The sequence below is a fragment of the Siphateles boraxobius genome, unplaced genomic scaffold (assembly GCF_051911475.1).
Source record: "Siphateles boraxobius isolate OS27281-9 unplaced genomic scaffold, OSU_SipBor_1 65, whole genome shotgun sequence".
NCBI classification, from domain to species: domain Eukaryota; kingdom Metazoa; phylum Chordata; class Actinopteri; order Cypriniformes; family Leuciscidae; genus Siphateles; species Siphateles boraxobius.
In genome coordinates, this window is record NW_027509192.1 from 2,031,604 (window position 1) to 2,050,000 (window position 18,397).

General features: G+C 41.5%; 2 protein-coding genes across 7 annotated transcripts in view; one reads left to right on the top strand and one right to left on the bottom strand.

The window, feature by feature from the left end:
* tubgcp6 (tubulin gamma complex component 6) lies at positions 1-17,670 on the top strand. Of its 6 annotated transcripts, none has more exons than XM_077210142.1 (26): positions 12-162; positions 586-1,373; positions 1,458-1,621; positions 3,169-3,385; positions 3,499-3,660; positions 3,748-3,869; positions 4,507-4,570; positions 4,721-4,830; positions 5,268-5,359; positions 5,556-5,695; positions 6,253-6,402; positions 6,684-6,765; positions 7,279-7,367; positions 7,440-7,555; positions 8,327-8,465; positions 9,467-9,553; positions 9,636-11,117; positions 11,280-12,366; positions 12,621-12,776; positions 12,874-13,042; positions 13,358-13,499; positions 14,198-14,392; positions 14,476-14,608; positions 15,415-15,628; positions 15,704-15,897; positions 17,404-17,670. In XM_077210142.1, exons 2-26 carry the CDS (start codon positions 621-623, stop codon positions 17,493-17,495), a joined length of 6,351 nt encoding a protein of 2,116 aa, XP_077066257.1. In that variant the 5' UTR covers positions 12-162; positions 586-620; the 3' UTR covers positions 17,496-17,670. The 6 variants fall into 6 exon arrangements, with proteins under 6 accessions (XP_077066254.1, XP_077066257.1, XP_077066258.1 ...); XM_077210143.1 differs by having other exon boundaries at positions 9,636-10,684; positions 10,856-12,366; XM_077210139.1 differs by having other exon boundaries at positions 1-367; positions 9,636-12,366.
* Positions 17,671-17,789: 119 nt separating this feature from the next.
* appl2 (adaptor protein, phosphotyrosine interaction, PH domain and leucine zipper containing 2) overlaps positions 17,790-18,397 on the bottom strand; it is a 15,314-nt gene continuing 14,706 nt past the window's right edge. The window contains exon 21 of the mRNA XM_077210144.1: positions 17,790-18,397. This exon is cut by the window's right edge and continues 1,221 nt beyond it. The gene's annotated coding sequence lies outside the window, so the exon portion shown is untranslated.

An 18,397-nucleotide genomic window follows, 5' to 3' on the forward strand; every position in this document is an offset into this window, starting at 1 on the left:
GAGTACAGAGCAGGCGGGACTTGGGTGTGTAGCGCGGCGGTTAAGGAAATCTAGCTCGTGTGTTTATAGGCATTAAATGCTTGTTTTTTTATTGCCAATAATATTATTCACTAATGCGGAATAAACATTTGCAGCTCGGACAGCTTAAGCTCGAGTTTCAACGTGAGTAAATTATCTCAGACACGCATTTGTGAACGCGCAGGCGTTTGTACGCTGCAGTTGTGTTTGTTTACTGCCTTCGGTATTAAATACGTCAAATACAATGCGTTTATCTGCTTAAAAACAATAATGAGTCTTCTTATAAACCTTAACTATTATATGTAAGGACATATTTAGCTGTTTGCTGTGGCTATTGGGTGTGGATCATGTAAGTTATGCTTCATTCATTGAAACAGAAAGGTGTAACGTTACTCATATTACACAAATAAGATAATAATAAACAAAATGTATTAAGACACTTTACCATTTAATACAAAATAAATAGAAGCGTAATTAAGGACATGGTGACAATTGACATTTTCAAGAACTGTGTATATCCTCTAGTATTGAATGAATTCCATAAATGTAGTTTTGTTTTTGGCGCAGATCTCGCTGTGTCATGATCCCGCGCTCTCGCTGAGATGTCCGGTTGCCAAGGCAACAGCAGCAGCATCACGGGACTGCTGGGCGCGCTCTGCGACTGCTGCATCTCCGGGTTGTCATGGAAACGTTGCGCTCCGGGTGCAGTGTCGCGGGAGTCGGCGCGTCGGATCCTTCGCAAGCGTGCGTACGGGGCGCTGCTCGCGGGACTCTTCCAGGACGGGTTGTTCAAACCGGCACCGAACGCCCTGGCGAAAACACCGTCCCATAATAAAATACTAATGATCTCCTTTGACCTGCGCGTGTCCGGGCACGATGAGGAGGCCGAGAGGTTGGAGGAGCTCCTGGGTCAGCTAAGGGACGGGGCGGGACTGTCCGAACTCGATTCCGCCCTGGAGCTCCTAGTGCAGCTGGCCGGGTCCGTGGCTCCGCCCCTTCTCTCTTTCAGTCGCGACTACATGCGGCGGGAGCGTCCCGTGCAGCGCAGACCCCAGTTGGGCGGGTACCTGAGCAAGGAAACGCAGCGCTTGGAGGAGAGGGCGTGGTCTTTGATCTGTGGGGAGGAGTGGGGTGTGTTCGGGGGTGTCTGCAGGACCCTGAGCATCATGGACGCGCCACCAGGCTCCGGGCTGCGCGGACTGGGGCGCAGACAGGATTTCGAGGAGAAGTTTGAGAGAGAGACCCGACTGTCACTGTTTGGTGCCCTACAGCACTCCAAAACTGCAGATATGGACATCCGACTGGACCTGCCGCCCGTTCCCAGTAACGCAGACATTACTGGACTCAGCATACGGGTGAGGATACTAAATTGATCTATTCTTCTTTACTATGTTTTAGTCTAGTCCTTCCTGGTATCGTATATGTTGTTGTTTCTGCAGGTTCCTCTGTGTCTGGATCAGTCTGATGATGAAGGCTTCCAGTCTTCCTCTAATCTGACTCCTGATTCCCAGTCCGAGGCGAGTCCCAGCCCTGAGATCGACGTGTGGGAGGCCCTTCGGACGTTCGTGCCCGGCAGACGACGCTGTTGGGAGAACATTGGCTGGTAAGAGAGAGTTGAGAAGACTAGAGTCGGACTGTAAATGTCTGCTCTGACTGACAGTGCTTTGATTCGATTAGGATTCTTTTCAAATCTGCACCAAAGCAATCAAATTTAATTGACCAAATTTCAGATAATTTTTTACTTTAAATTATGTATGAACAATCAAATTATGTAATTTTAAAAACCTGATCTAAATGTTTACTCTTAAAGGGATAGTTCACCCAAAAATTAATATTCTGCCAATTAATTACTCATCCTCATGTTGTTCCAAACCCGACTTTCGTTCATCTTCAGAACACAAATGAAGATATTTTTGATGAAATCTGAGTTTTCTCTCCCTCCATTGACAGCTACACAACTACAACTTTGACGCTTCAAAAAGTTCATAAATAGATCGTCAAACTAAATTTTGGCGGTTTAGTCGAAATTTTCTGAAGAGACTTGATCGCTTTATATGATGAACAGATTGAAATGAGGCTTTTATTCAAATATAAACATTCATCAACTCACACATCAGTTGTGGTAAACAGAAGCTCAAGCATGAGAACCATTGAGGTTTGTTCTCGCTCGTCAAGCCGGTTCGGTTGAGCTTCTGTTTATGTTCACTTATCAATGTTAATATGTGAATAAAAGACTAAATTCTGTTCATTTAAAGTGATCGAGTCTCTTCAGAAAATTTGGACCAAACCTCACAATTCATATGGATTAGTTTTACGATCTCTTTATTAACTTTTTGAAGCGTTAAAGTGGTAGTTGTGTAGCTGTCAATGAAGGGACAGAAATCTTAGATTTCATCAAAAATATCTTCATTTGTGTTCTGAAGATGAATGAAAGTCTCACGGCATGAGGGTGAGCAATTAATGACAACATTTTCAGTTTTGGGTGAACTATCCCTTTAAAGGGGTGATATAATGCCCCTTTTTACAAGATGTAAAATAAGTCTCTGATGTCCCCAGAGTGTGTATGTGAAGTGGTAGCTCAAAATACCCCACAGGTAATTTTTTATAGCATGTTAAAATTGTCCTTTTTTTGAGGATGAGCAAAAATGCGTCGTTTTGTGTGTGTCCCTTTAAATGCAAACGAGCTGCTGCTCCCGGCACAGAGGGCGGAGCTTCAACAGCTCATTCTTAGCAGAGCCATATAGAGCCCTTTGTTGTGGGTTTATGTAAATGTTGTGGTTTGTGATGTCGCTAACCCGAGAGGAAGCTCATGTAGTCCCTACCAGCCGTTTGTTGTAGTCCTCAAAAAGTGATTTCTGTTAAAGAAAATAATTAAACTTTGGATAAAAGCGTCAGCTAAATGAAATGAAATTTTTCAACTTTAAGCATCGTAACTTTGCAGATGTTGTTTATGCTCAAACAGCAACATTACACACTAACTAAAGTTAAATAAGTGAAATGATAATCAACCACCCCTTTAATGAATACCACAATCATGCATTAAGTTGGACAAATGAATGCATGCATTATAATGCACCCCTGCCGACTACTTTAAAAGAAGAAGTTTAAATATGGTCCAGATTTGTCATCCTTTTTCTTTCTCTGCTTCAGCCCGCCGGGTCAGAAGGACTCCCCGTACCTGACAGAGGCTGGCAGAGAGGCGTTTGATCAGCTGTACCGGCTGTGGGAAGGAGAAATGAGGAACGTTCTGTCCACACAGACACCATCACCACTCCTGCCTCTGCCACTGGACTCCCAGAGTCAGCTGGTCAAAGACGTGCTCAACGTGCTGATCGGGGTCTCCTCGGCCACGTTTCCTCTCAACGAGGTCATTCAATATACATAAAAAAAATAGATTGAATTGTAAATGTAAAAAATGATCACATTTTATTGATAAGAACTTTTTTCTTGACTTTCTCTTTGCGTCGTTCTCCACTCAAGGCTAGTGTACAGTTTGACGTCCGTCCGGATATATGTGTGTCCGGGACGTCCCCTGAGAGTGTGTCTCGTCTGCTGGGTGAGCTGGCACAGTACGGCACACATTATCTGCGTCTCAGCCGCTTCTCCCTGAGCAGCGGGAGTCAGAAGGGACTCGTCTTCCAGGTGACGCATGCTGTCGTTTCTTACAGTACTTCAGGATTTTTTCCCCATAACAACAACGCTACACAGATGCTTGTGTGTGTGTCTCAGGCCTTCACAGGTGGGCTGCGGCGTTACCTGCATTACTACAGAGCGTGTGTGCTGAGCACACCGGCCTCTCTGAGTCTTCTAACTATCGCTTGTCATTTCCGAAAACTGGGGCGTCAGCTCAGGTAAATCTTCCCTTATGTCATGCAATCCACATAGCTGTGGTTTTAAAGGGCTCAGATAAAGGATTTTCTTTTTTAATAAAAGAGTGTAAACATACGTCTTGCCTCATTCCAGTCAGAGCCTTTTTGGATACTAAGCGGTAAAAATGGGCCATGAGATTACTCTTTAAAGGACAAGTTCGATATTTTACACTTAAAGCCCTGTTTTAAGATCGTTTCTGATGAAATAGAACGGTTAAGATTGAAATTTGGACACATGCTGCTGTCCCAAGAGTTTTCGGTTCCTGTGGTAGCACCCCCCCCACCTACACAATGGTCTCATAGGGGCACTGGAACAATCATTCATTAAACGCATTAAACTTTAGTTTACAAAGACGTGAAACTCACCGAGTGGTCTGGGGTGAAAATCTAAAATTATTTAATAAAAAATGTGTAATGTTTTGTTATCGGGGCCAGAGAAAGTGTCGGCAGGGCAAGTAGAAATCTAAACTACCGGCCCGACTGGTTGAGCACAAAAAAAATTATTACTGATTCCTAAGTGTCATTATTAGTGGACATCAGGCGAAAAAAAAGTCAAAGAAATATGTAGTCTGAAAGAAGAAAATCAGTTTCAGCTAATGTTAATCCATGTGTTTATCAGGTATCTGTCAGAACTGTGTTGTGTTGATGGAATCGCCGGTGTGGGACGAGCAACATTCCCTATGGTAAGAAACACTCTCATTCTTCTGACTGACACAATAGCTTTGAGGTTGAGTTTGAAGATGTATTTTTTAGCTCAGAAGTGTTGTAGACAGGTGGCTGTTGCAGGTCTGCGGTGCTGTTTGTGTAATTGGCTGTGTGATGTCTTTGTTTAGGGTGTAAAACTGCTGTCGTGTCTGTATAATGAAGCTCAGAGTAACTGCAGTAATGAGAATCACCCGGTGCTGCTGTCGCTGCTGAAGAGCAGCTGTGAGCCATACACACGGTGAGAAACTCATCTCCTCTATCGCTCTTTACTTATTTATCTATTATTCAGCTCAAGAAGGTCACTTAAGAGCAGAGTGGTTTTTGACACACTATATTTTTCCGAGTGACTGATACTATGAAATGGTTTCTGTAGTGTCTGGCTGCCATTAAGTGCACAACAGAGATTCTCTGCTATTATTTACTCATCTTCAACTGTTATTTTTCTTGTGCAACATGAATCCTCATACTGCTCCTTCCCATACAACCACATAAAGGCCATTGTCTGTCAAGCTGCATTTTGCAGAAAAAAATTTGTGCAGATGAATATGGTTCTTTCTCGAAACTAAAAGAGAGAGAGAATTTTGAGAAGAATTAATGTATTGACTAATTTAAATTTAGCTCATTTTGAACAAAAAAGTTACATAGTGTACATTTAACGTATGTGTTGGTGTGTAGGTTTGTTTCAGACTGGGTGTACGGTGGCGTCTTCCGTGACGTTTATAAAGAGTTTATGATTGAGGTCAATGAGGATTATCTGACCTACAGAGGTGAGTTTCTCAATCTCACGCTTTAATTTTATGTTGAATGTTTTGATTTCTAGATAAATCCATTGATTTTCTGCTGCATTATTAGATTAAAAATAAAATGCTGATGGTGTGTAGTTAAATCAGTGATAATAGTCTTAAAATCAATATGTCATTTATGCAGAACCGCCCAAAAATGAATGAATCTCTGTCCCCTCAGATAAGAACTTTTGGATGCAGGGCTACACTCTCATTTCGCGGGATGTAGAGGACTGTGTCCCGGTGTTCCTCAAACACATCGCAAACGATGTTTACGTCTGCGGGAAAACAATCAATCTTCTGAAAATCTGCTGCCCACAGGTCCCCCTCAAACACTTTATAATGTTTACTGCCTTTCAGAAGTTTGGGGTCAGGAAGAGTTTTTTATGTTTTTGAAAAAAGTCTCTACTCACCGAGGCTGCATTTGTTTGATCCAAAATGTAGTAAAAACTGTAATATTGTGAAATATTTTTACAATTTAATATACATTTTTTAATAGAAAATAGATCATTTATTTCTGTGATCAAAGCTGAATTTTTAGCATCATTACTCCAGTCTTCAGTGTCACATGATCCTTCAGAAATCATTCTAATATGCTGAATTGATGCTCAAAAAACATTAATTTTCTGCTTCTTATTATTATTATTATCATTATTATTATCAATGTTAGAAATTTAGATTGTAGATCTTTAATGAAGAGAAAGTTCAAAAGAATGGTATTTATTTGAAATCTATATCTTTTGTAACATTATAAATGTCTTTACTGTCACTTTTGATTAATTTAGTGCTCAGCTTCTGTACTGAATGCAATTTTTTTTTTTTTTTACTGGAGATGATTTTGGGAAGTTCTGATTTAACTCCATCTGTCCATTAAACAGCACTACATCTTCTGGTCGGATATACCAGTGCCCAGGATCGCTGTGACGTTTTCCCTGCAGGAAGTTGAGGAGATTGAGAGAGACTGTGCCGTGTACCGAGGGCGAATGGAGACGATCGCTAGGCACAGCGCCATCAGCAGGGAGGAGAAGGTATTGCACCTGTTATGGTGCTCTGCTTGCCACTGATATATAATAAAGTAATTATGAGGTTTTCAAAATAGCCTATCCAGCTTAAGTGTTTATATGTCTGAAGTATGCTTACTAAATTTAGAGACCCAATAACGGTGTGGTGCCCGTACTGTTGGCATGGCAACAGATGAGATTTTTAAATCTGGTCCATTAACCCAGTTTCATCAGGACACTGTGACCTGGGCTAAAATCAGCTTCATTGTTTTGCGTTGAAGTCTGTCTTCCTTTATTTTCCCCATTAGGCCATGCGGACTGAACAGGCTCGACAGGAGCTCATTAACCAGGTCAGAGAGACAGCGGCCAAGACCCTGGAGAGAATCAGAGGTCAGAAATCTGTCCCTTCAAAACCCAAGCACGCACACACATGCACCTGATGCTGTTAGCAGCTTCTGTCTGGGTAAAATTAGTCTTGCGTAGCCATACTTGACTTTCATCATAGGCCCTGTCCCATATAGCAGCCTTCTGAATTATAAAAGGAGAAATGGGACACCCTAAGGGCCAGGAAGTTCATGCTGAGTAAGCCATTTGGGACAGATACACTTGTCTGCTTTTCATGACTAAAAGCTTTTTGTTTAGCTTAAGTTTAAAAATTTAAATAAAAACAAAGTGTATGGATAAAATCTTATTTTAAATATAAAAAAAACTCATGCTATTAAAATAACACTGATGTGTAAAGTAAACAATGTTTTTTTACGCGAGGAGGACACGGTTGTTCTCCTCATGGAGGTCAAGAATTAATTATCAGGACGATCAGCGAGAGGGATTTCCTCCCCACAGAGTCATATGAATGAAGTTTACAAGCTGACGTCCTGCTGTTTTCACTCTCGCCCCCTGCAGGCCGCCAGGTGTCGCAGCGTCTGGCAGAGGAGGCCCAGAAGAGAGAGCGATTTGAAGAGATGAAACAGCAGCTGGAACTCGACCAGGGGGTGAGGAGCATATTAATAAGCAGTCAGTAAATGCGTCTTCAGCGGCTCTAACTTGTGCGGATGTGGTTTCAGTGGCGTAGTGCTGCGAGACGGAAGGAGCAGGAGGATGATTTCAGCTACGCTCGAGAGCTCAGAGACCGAGAGCAAAGGCTGCAGGCCCTCGAGGAGCAGTTGGAGCGCCGGGCACGGTGGGCGGCATACAGTAACACTCAGAAAAAAACAACGATTGAGGCTGAGGCTGTAGAGCGCAGCAGTGACATCCCACAGGATCTTTATTTCCCTTTCATATTCTCCACAGGCATTTGAGCAAATTATTCAGTAAAGTAATATGTGCCATGAACCAAAACAGCTCTCAGATGAATCATAACATTACAAAATTGAATTAAATCCAAAGAAGTATTTAGGAAAAAAGACAAAGGTACAAGATTGTCCTCTTTTATGAGGAAATGAACTACTCAACCCATAAATCATCGCCCATCCAAATGCACACACACAGCAGTGAGAATCGAACACACACACACACACACACCGTGAACACACACCTGGAGAAGTGGGAAGCTATTTCTGATAGATAAATACACTGAAGACAAATCCCCCCCCAATACAGTAAAACTGCACATTTTAGAGTGGCTGTGAGGTGGATGGATTATCTCGGCAAAGGAGAAGTGCTCACTAACACAGATTTCGACAGATTTGTGAACAATATTTGAGAGAAATAGGCCTTTTGTGTACATAGAAAAAGTCTTAGATCTTTCAGTTCAGCTCATAAAAAATGGGGGCAAAAATAAAAGTGTTGCGTTTATAATTTTGTTCAGTGTAGATGATAACCTTTCACTGTGAAGATAATAATAGTATTTTTTGCTCCGGTTCACTTTATAAGAGGACTCAAATATCCAGAGAAATCAAAAAGGCATTAAGGAAATTCGGAATGAAATGATATATTTTCTGTGTGTGTTAAGGATGGATCTGATCGCTCAGTATGGTCAGTTATCAGAAGCCGCTGCTAGACGAGAGCTCAGAGCCATGTGGAAGGTGCAGAGGATGAAACTCGACGAGTGCAGAATGAACTTCCTACAGCAAGAACAACAGAACATACAGGTCTGATATCATTCATCAGTTTTTATTGTAGTGTTTGTGTTATTGCATTATTATTGCAATGGTTTTAATTAGTGATATTACATTTGTATTAGTTTTATTATTATTTTGTAACTTTATTAAACATATTTTTAAAAAAGAAATTGCATTGTAAGAGTATGTTTTTTATCTTTCTCTGATTATTGCAATGTGGATATTGTTGTTATTTGTCATTTTATCCATTTTCAATCATTTTTACTAAAATATATCTGTAAATATGTTCAATATTTTTTTTTTGCATCTTTGAAGATAATTTTTAGTTCCTGTTTATCAATGCAAAAGTGTTTTTTTTTCTTTGTAAAAAATTTTTTTTAGTAACTTATTTGACTAAAATTTATATTTAGAAGTATATAATGCATTATTTTATTTTTTGTGAGAATTTTTTTTATTTTATTTTTTATAAAATTTTTCAGTTACAATTGTACTGTAGCTAGAAACTATACTAACACAAACCTTTGTTGGTGTCATGTGAAAGTGTCCAGTTCTCAGTTTATGGACCATCCTTTCTAAGTTCCTTAAACTTTTAACTGTCTGATAGTTGTACCACTTGCATTAGTAATCAAATGTCCAGCAGTTAGCAAAGGGTATACGGGTGAAACTCGAAAAATTAGTATATCGTGCAAAAGTTTGTGTATTTCAGCAATTCAAATTAAAGGTAAAACTAATATATTTAGTATATGTAACTATATACATATGCATGATTATACTTTTCAGAGGGCCGGCATTTCTGTATTTAAAATCATTTTATTTTATTTTATTGATTTCATGTAATATTCTAATTTTCTGAGATTTTGAATTTGGGGTTTTCATAGGCCATAAGCCATAATCATCAAAATTATAACTTTTGCACGATATTCAAATTTTTCGAGTTTCACCTGTATGTTAGTATCATCCATGAAAGTACTGTTTTAAAGTGATAGATTAGGGGACATCTTTATCTCTGGGGTGTTATGATTTCTGTTCAGGCTCTTCTGGAGAAGTTTCCTTTAGGTCTGGAGGGCCCCCCTCCGGAAACAGCCTACAAACAACAGTCTGCACAACTACACACTGAGGTCTGTGTGCTGTTCTTTACATATACACATCTATAGCGTTATGAATTTAGCTTAAACTGTTGTTATTGTTTTCATTTTACAGCAGAATCTTAGGGAACAGCAAACAGCAGATCCTCCTATCCCAGAACCCTCTGCTTCTCTCTGCTCTGATGCCAATGATGAAATGCATGCTCTCATATCAGATGGAATTGACATTGCTGACTTCCTCCCCAAGCCTCCACGCTTCCCTGACAGTGGTGCTGTGACCCAGGCCCTCCAGGACATTGGTTCTGACCTGTTGCAGTTTCCTCAGAAACCCCACCCACAGAAGCCACACTCAACAACCTCCCACAAACATCTTGGACAAAATGTTTCTGAAGTCCTAGAGTCAGTCCCTTTGCCTTGTCCATATGGACAAGCATCCAAGTCCAGCTTCCAATTGGGTCAGTTCACTCTAGAGGTGTCAGTAGGTCAGCCGAAGGCTAGTGTTTATGGACACCCTTCACAGAGCTCAGTGCAGCTGGGAGACTCCACTGCCTCGGGGCGGAACAAGGGTCCAATCCGCTCGGAGTCAAACACCCCTACACAAACCACTCAAGAGCGAACATGTGAGGCAGAGCGCGATAGCCAGTGTGCAGAAAAACAACCAACTGGAGAAGAGACAGGAACAGAGCCCTCGGCGACCAGCACAGGTTCAGAGCCAAAGCAAGACACACAGGAGCCAACAGAGAAAGCCAAGTCCTGTTTGAGTGTCAGCCAGCCCTCTCACTGTTCTCAGCCAGAGGAAGAACAATCTGTGTCTCCTCTCATAAGCTTCCACGAGTCAGAGTCTGATACGAGAAATAACAGCCGTGATCCTGATCCAGCACTGATCTCATCCCAGCCCTCATCTGATATCCGTGGCCACGCCTCTGACGCCCATATAAGGGTTGGCGAACATGTTTCTGAGGTAACCACTTCTCTTCCAACCCCTAACATCCATGGCCACGCCTCTGACGCTCATATAAGGGTTGGCGAACATGTTTCTGAGATAACCACTTCTCTTCCAACCCCTAACATCCATGGCCACGCCTCTGACGCTCATATAAGGGTTGGCGAACATGTTTCTGAGGTAACCACTTCTCTTCCAACCCCTAACATCCATGGCCACGCCTCTGACGCTCATATAAGGGTTGGCGAACATGTTTCTGAGATAGCCACTTCTCTTCCAACCCCTAACATCTATGGCCACGCCTCTGATGCTCATATAAGGGTCGGCGAACATGTTTCTGAAGTGACCGTTCTCATCCCCACTATGAATATTCATGGCCACGCCTCTGACGCCCATATAAGGGTTGGCGAACATGTTTCTGAGGTAACAACTTCTCTTCCAACCCCTAACATCCATGGCCACGTCTCTGACGCCCATATTAGGGTTGGCGAACATGTTTCTGATGTAACCACTTCTCTTCTAACCCCCATCATCCATGGCCACGCCTCTGATGCCCATATAAGGGTTGACGAACATGTTTCTGAGGTAACCACTTCTCTTCCAACCCCTAACATCCATGACGCCCATATTAGGGTTGGCGAACATGTTTCTGAGGTAACCACTTCTCTCCCAACCCCTAACATCCATGACCACGCCTCTGACGCCGATATGAGGGTTGGCGAACATGTTTCTGAGGTAAACAATTCCCTTCCAACCCCTAACATCCATGACCACGCCTCTGACGCCGATATGAGGGTTGGCGAACATGTTTCTGAGGTAAACACTTCCCTTCCAACCCCTAACATCCATGGCCACGCCTCTGACGCCCATATAAGGGTTGGCGAACATGTTTCTGAGGTAACCACTTCGCTTCCAACCCCTAACATCCATGGTCATGCCTCTGATGCCCATATAAGGGTTGGCGAACACATTTCTGAGGTAAATACTCATATCCCTACTGCTAATATTCATGGCCATGCCTCTGACGCCCATATAAGGGTTGGCGAACACATTTCTGAGGTAAATACTCATATCCCTACCGCTAATATTCATGGCCATGCCTCTGACGCCCATATAAGAATTGGCGAACACATTTCTGAGGTGAATACATACATCCCTACCGCTAATATTCATGGTCATGCCTCTGACGCCCATATAAGGGTTGGCGAACACATTTCTGAGGTAAATACTCATATCCCTACCGCTAATATTCATGGCCATGCCTCTGACGCCCATATAAGAATTGGTGAACACATTTCTGAGGTAAATAAACACATCCCTACCGCTAATATTCATGGCCATGCCTCTGACGCCCATATAAGAATTGGCGAACACATTTCTGAGGTAAATACACACATCCCTACCGCTAATATTCATGGCCACGCCTCTGATGCCCATATAAAGGTGGGTGAGTTTGTGTCAGATGTCGACGCCTCTCGCCCACTTTTGGGCAAATTTGGTCACTCTTCTGACAGCACTCTTAAAGTGGGTTGTGTGATACCAGACACTGCCCCTTCATCCACCCCTCTGCCTGGCAGCGCTTTCGGACATGCGTCGGACTCCATGCTAACATTAGGGTGTGTTGTATCGGGCGCAGACCCTCAGCGCTCTGCATTGCCTGGAAGTGAGTACGGACATTCCTCACAGTCAACCTTGGGTAGTGGGTGTGTGGTCAGTGGGATCGAGGCTGTTCGACCCAGCTCTCTATACAGCGAAGCCCTTGCGCACACATCAGACTCAACTCTGGGCATGGGCTGCGTGGTTGGTGGGGTGGTGCCAGGGAGTTTGTACGGTGACAAACTACCAAACAAATTTGACCGAGCATCAGGAGACAAAGAGACACCAGCTGACACAGACACCCAGGGTGAGAACACAACTGCACAAATGTTTAGCACCCTCAGCTACTTTCAGAAAAACTTCAGAATTTTAAAATGATTAAAAAAAATGTAACTGCCATTTTCATTAGAAGTGACATTTTACTCATAGGTACAAATTTCTAATTTTAAGAATTATTTATTTTATGTTTCTTTTGTTGTTGTTGATGTCTGTTGGTCATACACAAAGTAAATTCACTGTAGTTAATGATTTCTTATTTGTATTTGTTATGTTGTAATGCAGCGCCCCCTAGTGAGCTGTTCTCCCTGGATGAGGGACTGTATGCCTGGGCTCTTGGACTAGGATTGTCCCCTAAAAAGAGTCCAGAGGATCGCTATCTTCTCAGCCTGGCCTCACAGTACCAAGTCGAGCAGTACCAGGACTCATACGGCCTGTTGAGTGAGTACCGGACCAGCTGTCTTCATCCTGAACCACTAGAGCTTTCTTTCTTCATATATCAGAAACAGAGAGGTTTGTGTTGTCGTTCCTGCTCTAGCTGCGGCTCCAGAGTCTGAGCTGCTGCTTCAGGTCACACGGGGCCCGAACGGCCTTCCTGTCGACCCCTCCCTGTACCGGGCCACCGATGCCACTGCTGTTCAGCTCAGCGAGATGATGCCACTTCCTGTGCTCATGAAACACTCTGTTACAACACCACTGATTACACAGTATGTAAACTAGGGCTGGGTTAATATATTTATTGTCTGATTAATCACAATCTTTATTTGAACTATACAATTTAGCATATGTAAATATCAAGCACGTTATGAACTGTAATCCGTCTATGAATTAAATCAGGCAGTTGTGTACTTTGGCCTTTTATATTGTAACAAAAATATATTTTCAATTGAATCAATGTTACATCAAAATCAAATCAGTGCCAAATTTGTCCCTGATGTAAACCATAAACAACGCAAAAATCCCTGTACACTAAACATCCAAATTTGTACATTTGAAACACTCTCTTTCTCTCTTTCTCTTAGTGTGTCCATGGTAAATAAGGCCGTGGTGGATTATTTTTTTGTGGAGTTGGGTGTGGAAAAGCATTTTAAGACTCTCAGGCATTTCCTGTTAATGGAGGATGGAGAGTTTGCCCTCTCTCTCAGCGATCAGCTCTTCGAGAAGGTTTAAGCGCAGTTTTCACTTACACTAAGCCCAGAAATCTGGGCTTGTTAAAGGGGTCCTATTATGCATTATGCTATTATGCATGTTCATCTTTCTTTAGTGTGTTATGTTGCTGTTTGAGCATGAAAAAGTTCTGCAAAGTTACAAAGTCCCTCCAGTGAGAGTTATTCTCTATATCAGTTAACACTTTTTCTGAACTCCCTGAAACGTCTCCATTGTAGTCTTGAGTTTGTGAACAAATTACAGTATTCCTCATTAAAATAATTCCCGCCTAATACGCCAATAAAGGGGCAGGGCCTGGTTGAGTTGCATTAGTAGTGTGTTAAAACTCGTGATAATGGTAACATTTCCCAAATACTCTCTTGACCAAGTGCTTGACCAATCACAACACACTAGTCCAGCCAACCAATCAGGGCACATAGTGCTTTTCAGAAGGAGGGGCTACATAGAGACAGGAACTAAACAAAGTGTTACTGGCAGACTGCGAAGAGAGGAGCTGCAACAAAGTCAAATTTGTGAAAAATGTGTTTTGAACATTCAATCATGAAAACCTAATATAGAGCCTAAAAACAAGACTTTGAAAAAGTGCATTATAGGTCCCCTTTAAGACATTTTTACTTAAAATTAGATTTAACATTGTCACATAAGTGTAGCATACAGATATTTAAAATGCTTCTTATTGTGCACTGTGTGTTTAGCTGGGCAGTGGTCAGACCCCCGGCGAGCTGCTGACCCCGCTGGTGTTGAACTCCATTCTGAATAAGTCGTTACAGTACAGCATTCATGGGGACAGCGAGCTGGCGGCTCACTTCACGTTTGCTCTGAGATACCTTCCTGAGATATTCCACCCTCACGCTCCAGACTCACTGAACTGTCTCGAGCTCCGATACAAGGTCAGAGACGTTCACTGTCTTCCTGTAGTCTGAAGTTTCTGAAGAGCTGGACATTTTTTCATGATCTTTCTCTGGTTCTGTAGGTGGACTGGCCAGTGAATATCGTCATAACAGACAGCTGTCTGAATAAATACAACAGACTCTTCTCCTTCCTGCTGCAGCTCAAACACATGGTGTGGTCGCTCCGAGACGTTTGGTTTCACCTCAAGAGGACGGGTAAGATTTCTGCCCCGCTTAGTTTAAAAAAACTTTTCCCACAGGTAATCTTCCATCCGATTCGGTTCTCATCAAAGCTACTGTTATTTAAATCTGTCAGAATGAGTCTGTATAGCTTTGTTCCAAAACTTAGTGAGCTGCCATCAAGACCACATATTAAAGTCTGGGTAGATTAGATGGTAAGCAAACAATCAGATCTTGTAATCAAAATGTTGGATGCAGGAGAAATGGGCAGGAATAAAGATCTGAGTGACTTGACACGGGCCAATTTTTTATGGCCAGCGATTGGGTCTGAGTATCTCTGAAACGGCAAGGCTTGTGTCGCTCCTGGTCCGCATTGGTGAGAGTTTACCAACAGTGTCTGACGAGGGACAAACCACAAACCGGCAACAGGGTGTTGGGCACCCAAAGCTAATTGATGTGCGAGTCCCGTTTTCTTTTACATCACATGGACTGCAGTGTACGTATGCACCGTTTACTTAGCGAACTGATGCACCAGGAGTACTGTTGGACGACAACAAGCCGATGGAGGGAATGTGACGCTCTGGACAATGTTCTGATGGGAATCCCTGGATCTGGTCATTCATGTGGATGTAAATTTGACATGTCACCTCCTAAACATTGTTACAGTGCAAGTACAGTCCTTCATGACACTGACGTTCCAGGTAGAAGAGGCAGTTTCAGCTGGATAATGCACTGTCACACTGCACACATTGTTCAGGAATGGTTTGAGGAACATGATGAAGAATTCAAGGTGTTGCTCTTAATAATAGCAATGAAAATTAACATTTCCTCCTGTCTCTCAGCGCTGGTGAAAGGTGCCGGTCGCTCCGTTCAGTTCCATCAGCTTCAGCTCTACAGACACGAGATGCAGCACTTTGTGAAGGTGATCCAGGGCTACATCGCTAACCAGATCCTTCAGGTGTCCTGGAGCGAGTTCACACACAAACTGAGCAGTGCCAACGATCTGGACGCCATTCACCGCACACACGCCGAATACCTCAACAGAGCCATCTTCAGGTGAGGACTCGTGTCCCACATGACATATCCAGTGATTAATATACAGATATCTAGAGAAGTGATTTATTCCCTCAGGGGTTTGCTGACGGAGAAAGCCGCCCCCGTCATGAACATCATCCATAGCATCTTCAGCCTGATCCTGAAGTTTCGTGGTCAGCTGATCGCACAGCCGTGGGAGCTCCAGCAGGGGGAGCCGGTGCACCCCAGCTTCATCGCCATGCAGCAGTCATACAACACCTTCAAGTATTACTCCCGCTTCCTGTTCAAAGGTGAGCTGCTGCAACAGGTGTAAACGCTGAGAGATCACAGGTGTGACATGGGCTGATAAGATTAGAGCGAAACACCTGCTAACTCAGATGCAGACAGAGAGATGTGTGTGCCTTACAGTCATCAGAACAATGCAATAATGAGGTATAGCTGAAAACAACTATTCATCAATATGGTCAGTATTTGTGTACTTGCTTTGAAATAGCTTAGAACATTTGGACAGGACAACAATAAACAAGTACATTCAAAATACAAAAGTAAAATAATTTAAAAAAAATGAAAATAATCAATGCAGGATTTTTAAAATAATTGTTGGATATTTTATCATGAGATACACTTAACAAAGTTATAAACGCAACACTTGTTTTTGCCCCCATTTTTCATGGGCTGAACTCAAAGATCTAAGACTTTTTTTATGTACACAAAAGGCCTATTTCTCTCAAATATTGTTCAAAAATCTGTCGAAATCTGTATTAGTGAGCACTTCTCCTTTGCCGAGATAATCCATCCACCTCACAGGTGTGGCATATCAAGATGCTGATTAGACAACATGATTATTGCACAGGTGTGCCTTAGGCTGGCCACAATGAAAAGCCACTCTAAAATTTATCACACAGCACAATGCCACAGATGTCGCAAGTTATGCATAATTTTTAAATAGGCCAGTATTTTTTCCCAATAATATATATACCAATAGTATACCTGTTACATTTTTAAAAAAAGTTTTTTAATTTATTTATTTTTTAATAAAACATTTTTAGAAACATTTTTATCAACTAATCAAAAAAAATATATTTTCTTAGTTTCTATTTTATCCAATAAGTAACTGTTGGCAATGCTTAATTTATTAGCATTTATTATTTGCAATAATACATGACAGTTATAAATTCATATACTTTCACTTGAAAACATTGGCAAGACATTACAGATTTATTTATCATGTTGAGCTCATCCATGCTGAAGACCATCTCAGTTAATTAATCAGACATGTTGAATCTGTTGGCATCTTTTTTGTTGTTGTTGAGAATTAAACCACAAATCCCACAAAAATATCTCTTTATTATTGCTGTCATATGCGCAGTTTGCGAGACGAGATGACGCTGTAAAATCAACCAGATGGCACAGTCTTTAGAAAATTAAACTGGCTAAATAAATACTGTATTATTGCCAGCAAAGTCGTCACAAATACAGCTTGTTCTTGAGCAGAGATCCATACAAGCCAAATGTTCCAGCAGGACATTCAGACGTGTAATAAAACAGCTATATTAGTCTAGGGTTCATATCACACACTTTTGTAGCGTTTTATTTTTCCTTAAATGTCAGGATTTCTTGTGCCAGAATAATTACCATAACTTACTTTTACATGATCATTTTGCTCACTAGTAAAGTGTTTCAATGCTTAATAAACTTTCAAAAGAAGAAAAATCATATTTTCAATTAAATTTTTTTCAATGGATAATTGTTCCTTTTAACCTGAGTTAAATAACAGTGTATATGATTTTCTACAGTGGTGACCAAACTGGTGGATAAAGGCTATCAGCCCCACCTGGAGGACTTCCTGCTGCGGATCAACCTCAACAACTACTACAAAGACTCTTGATTGTCCTGTGTGTGTGTGTGAGAATCAGACCTCCTGCTTCAGTGTCCATGTCAGAATGTGTGGTGTGTTTATCGCCGAAGCTGTCTGATGAACTCAAATCATGTTGAGCGGTGACGCTTTAATCCACAAAAGCTGAACGATGTGATGTGTAAAATAAAATATTTAATTTTCAGAATTTCAGCTTTCTCATGACTCTTAAGTTAGAAATGGTCACAGAGCTTTATTAAAGAGTTTTACATTCTGAAAAGATGATACATGGCCAGAATCTAACAGTCCAATAACTGCTGCATATCATGTTGATGAATGATTTTATTTTTCAGCATTTATTTTTCATGCTCAAGCTCATCGCAGGTTAAATGTCAGATTGTTACTGAGGCATATTTAAAGTTTGAGGAACACTTCAGGATCAGTTTGTGATAAATGTAAACAACAGTTCAACTTCATTCAAATCACTAGCAAACCATTTTCAGAACGTTATTTCGACACGTTACCTCAGTACAAACAAACGATTACAGATAAATGAGTATGTACTTAATGAAGTGCAGTGGATGTGCGGCTCCACCTGCACAGACCAAACTGATCACACAGGAAATACTGAGGGAGAAAAACAACTAAAAGGTTTGGAACAACTATTTCATTTTGTTACCAGACTCAACCTGAGATTAATATTTCCACAGAATGAATGTTAAAATATATGCTGCAGTTTTTTTCATCTACAGGATTTGTCTGAATTTCCTATTTAAGTATTGTAAAAGGTATTAAATGTAAACAGACCACAGGAAGTTAGTGTTTTAAATTAAAGTGTTTTAAAAGCACCTAAATTGCACGCAAATAAAAATGACAACTAAAAATATAGAGGAACAAAAAGTACAAAATTTGTTTTGCATTCTGCTGAATCCCAA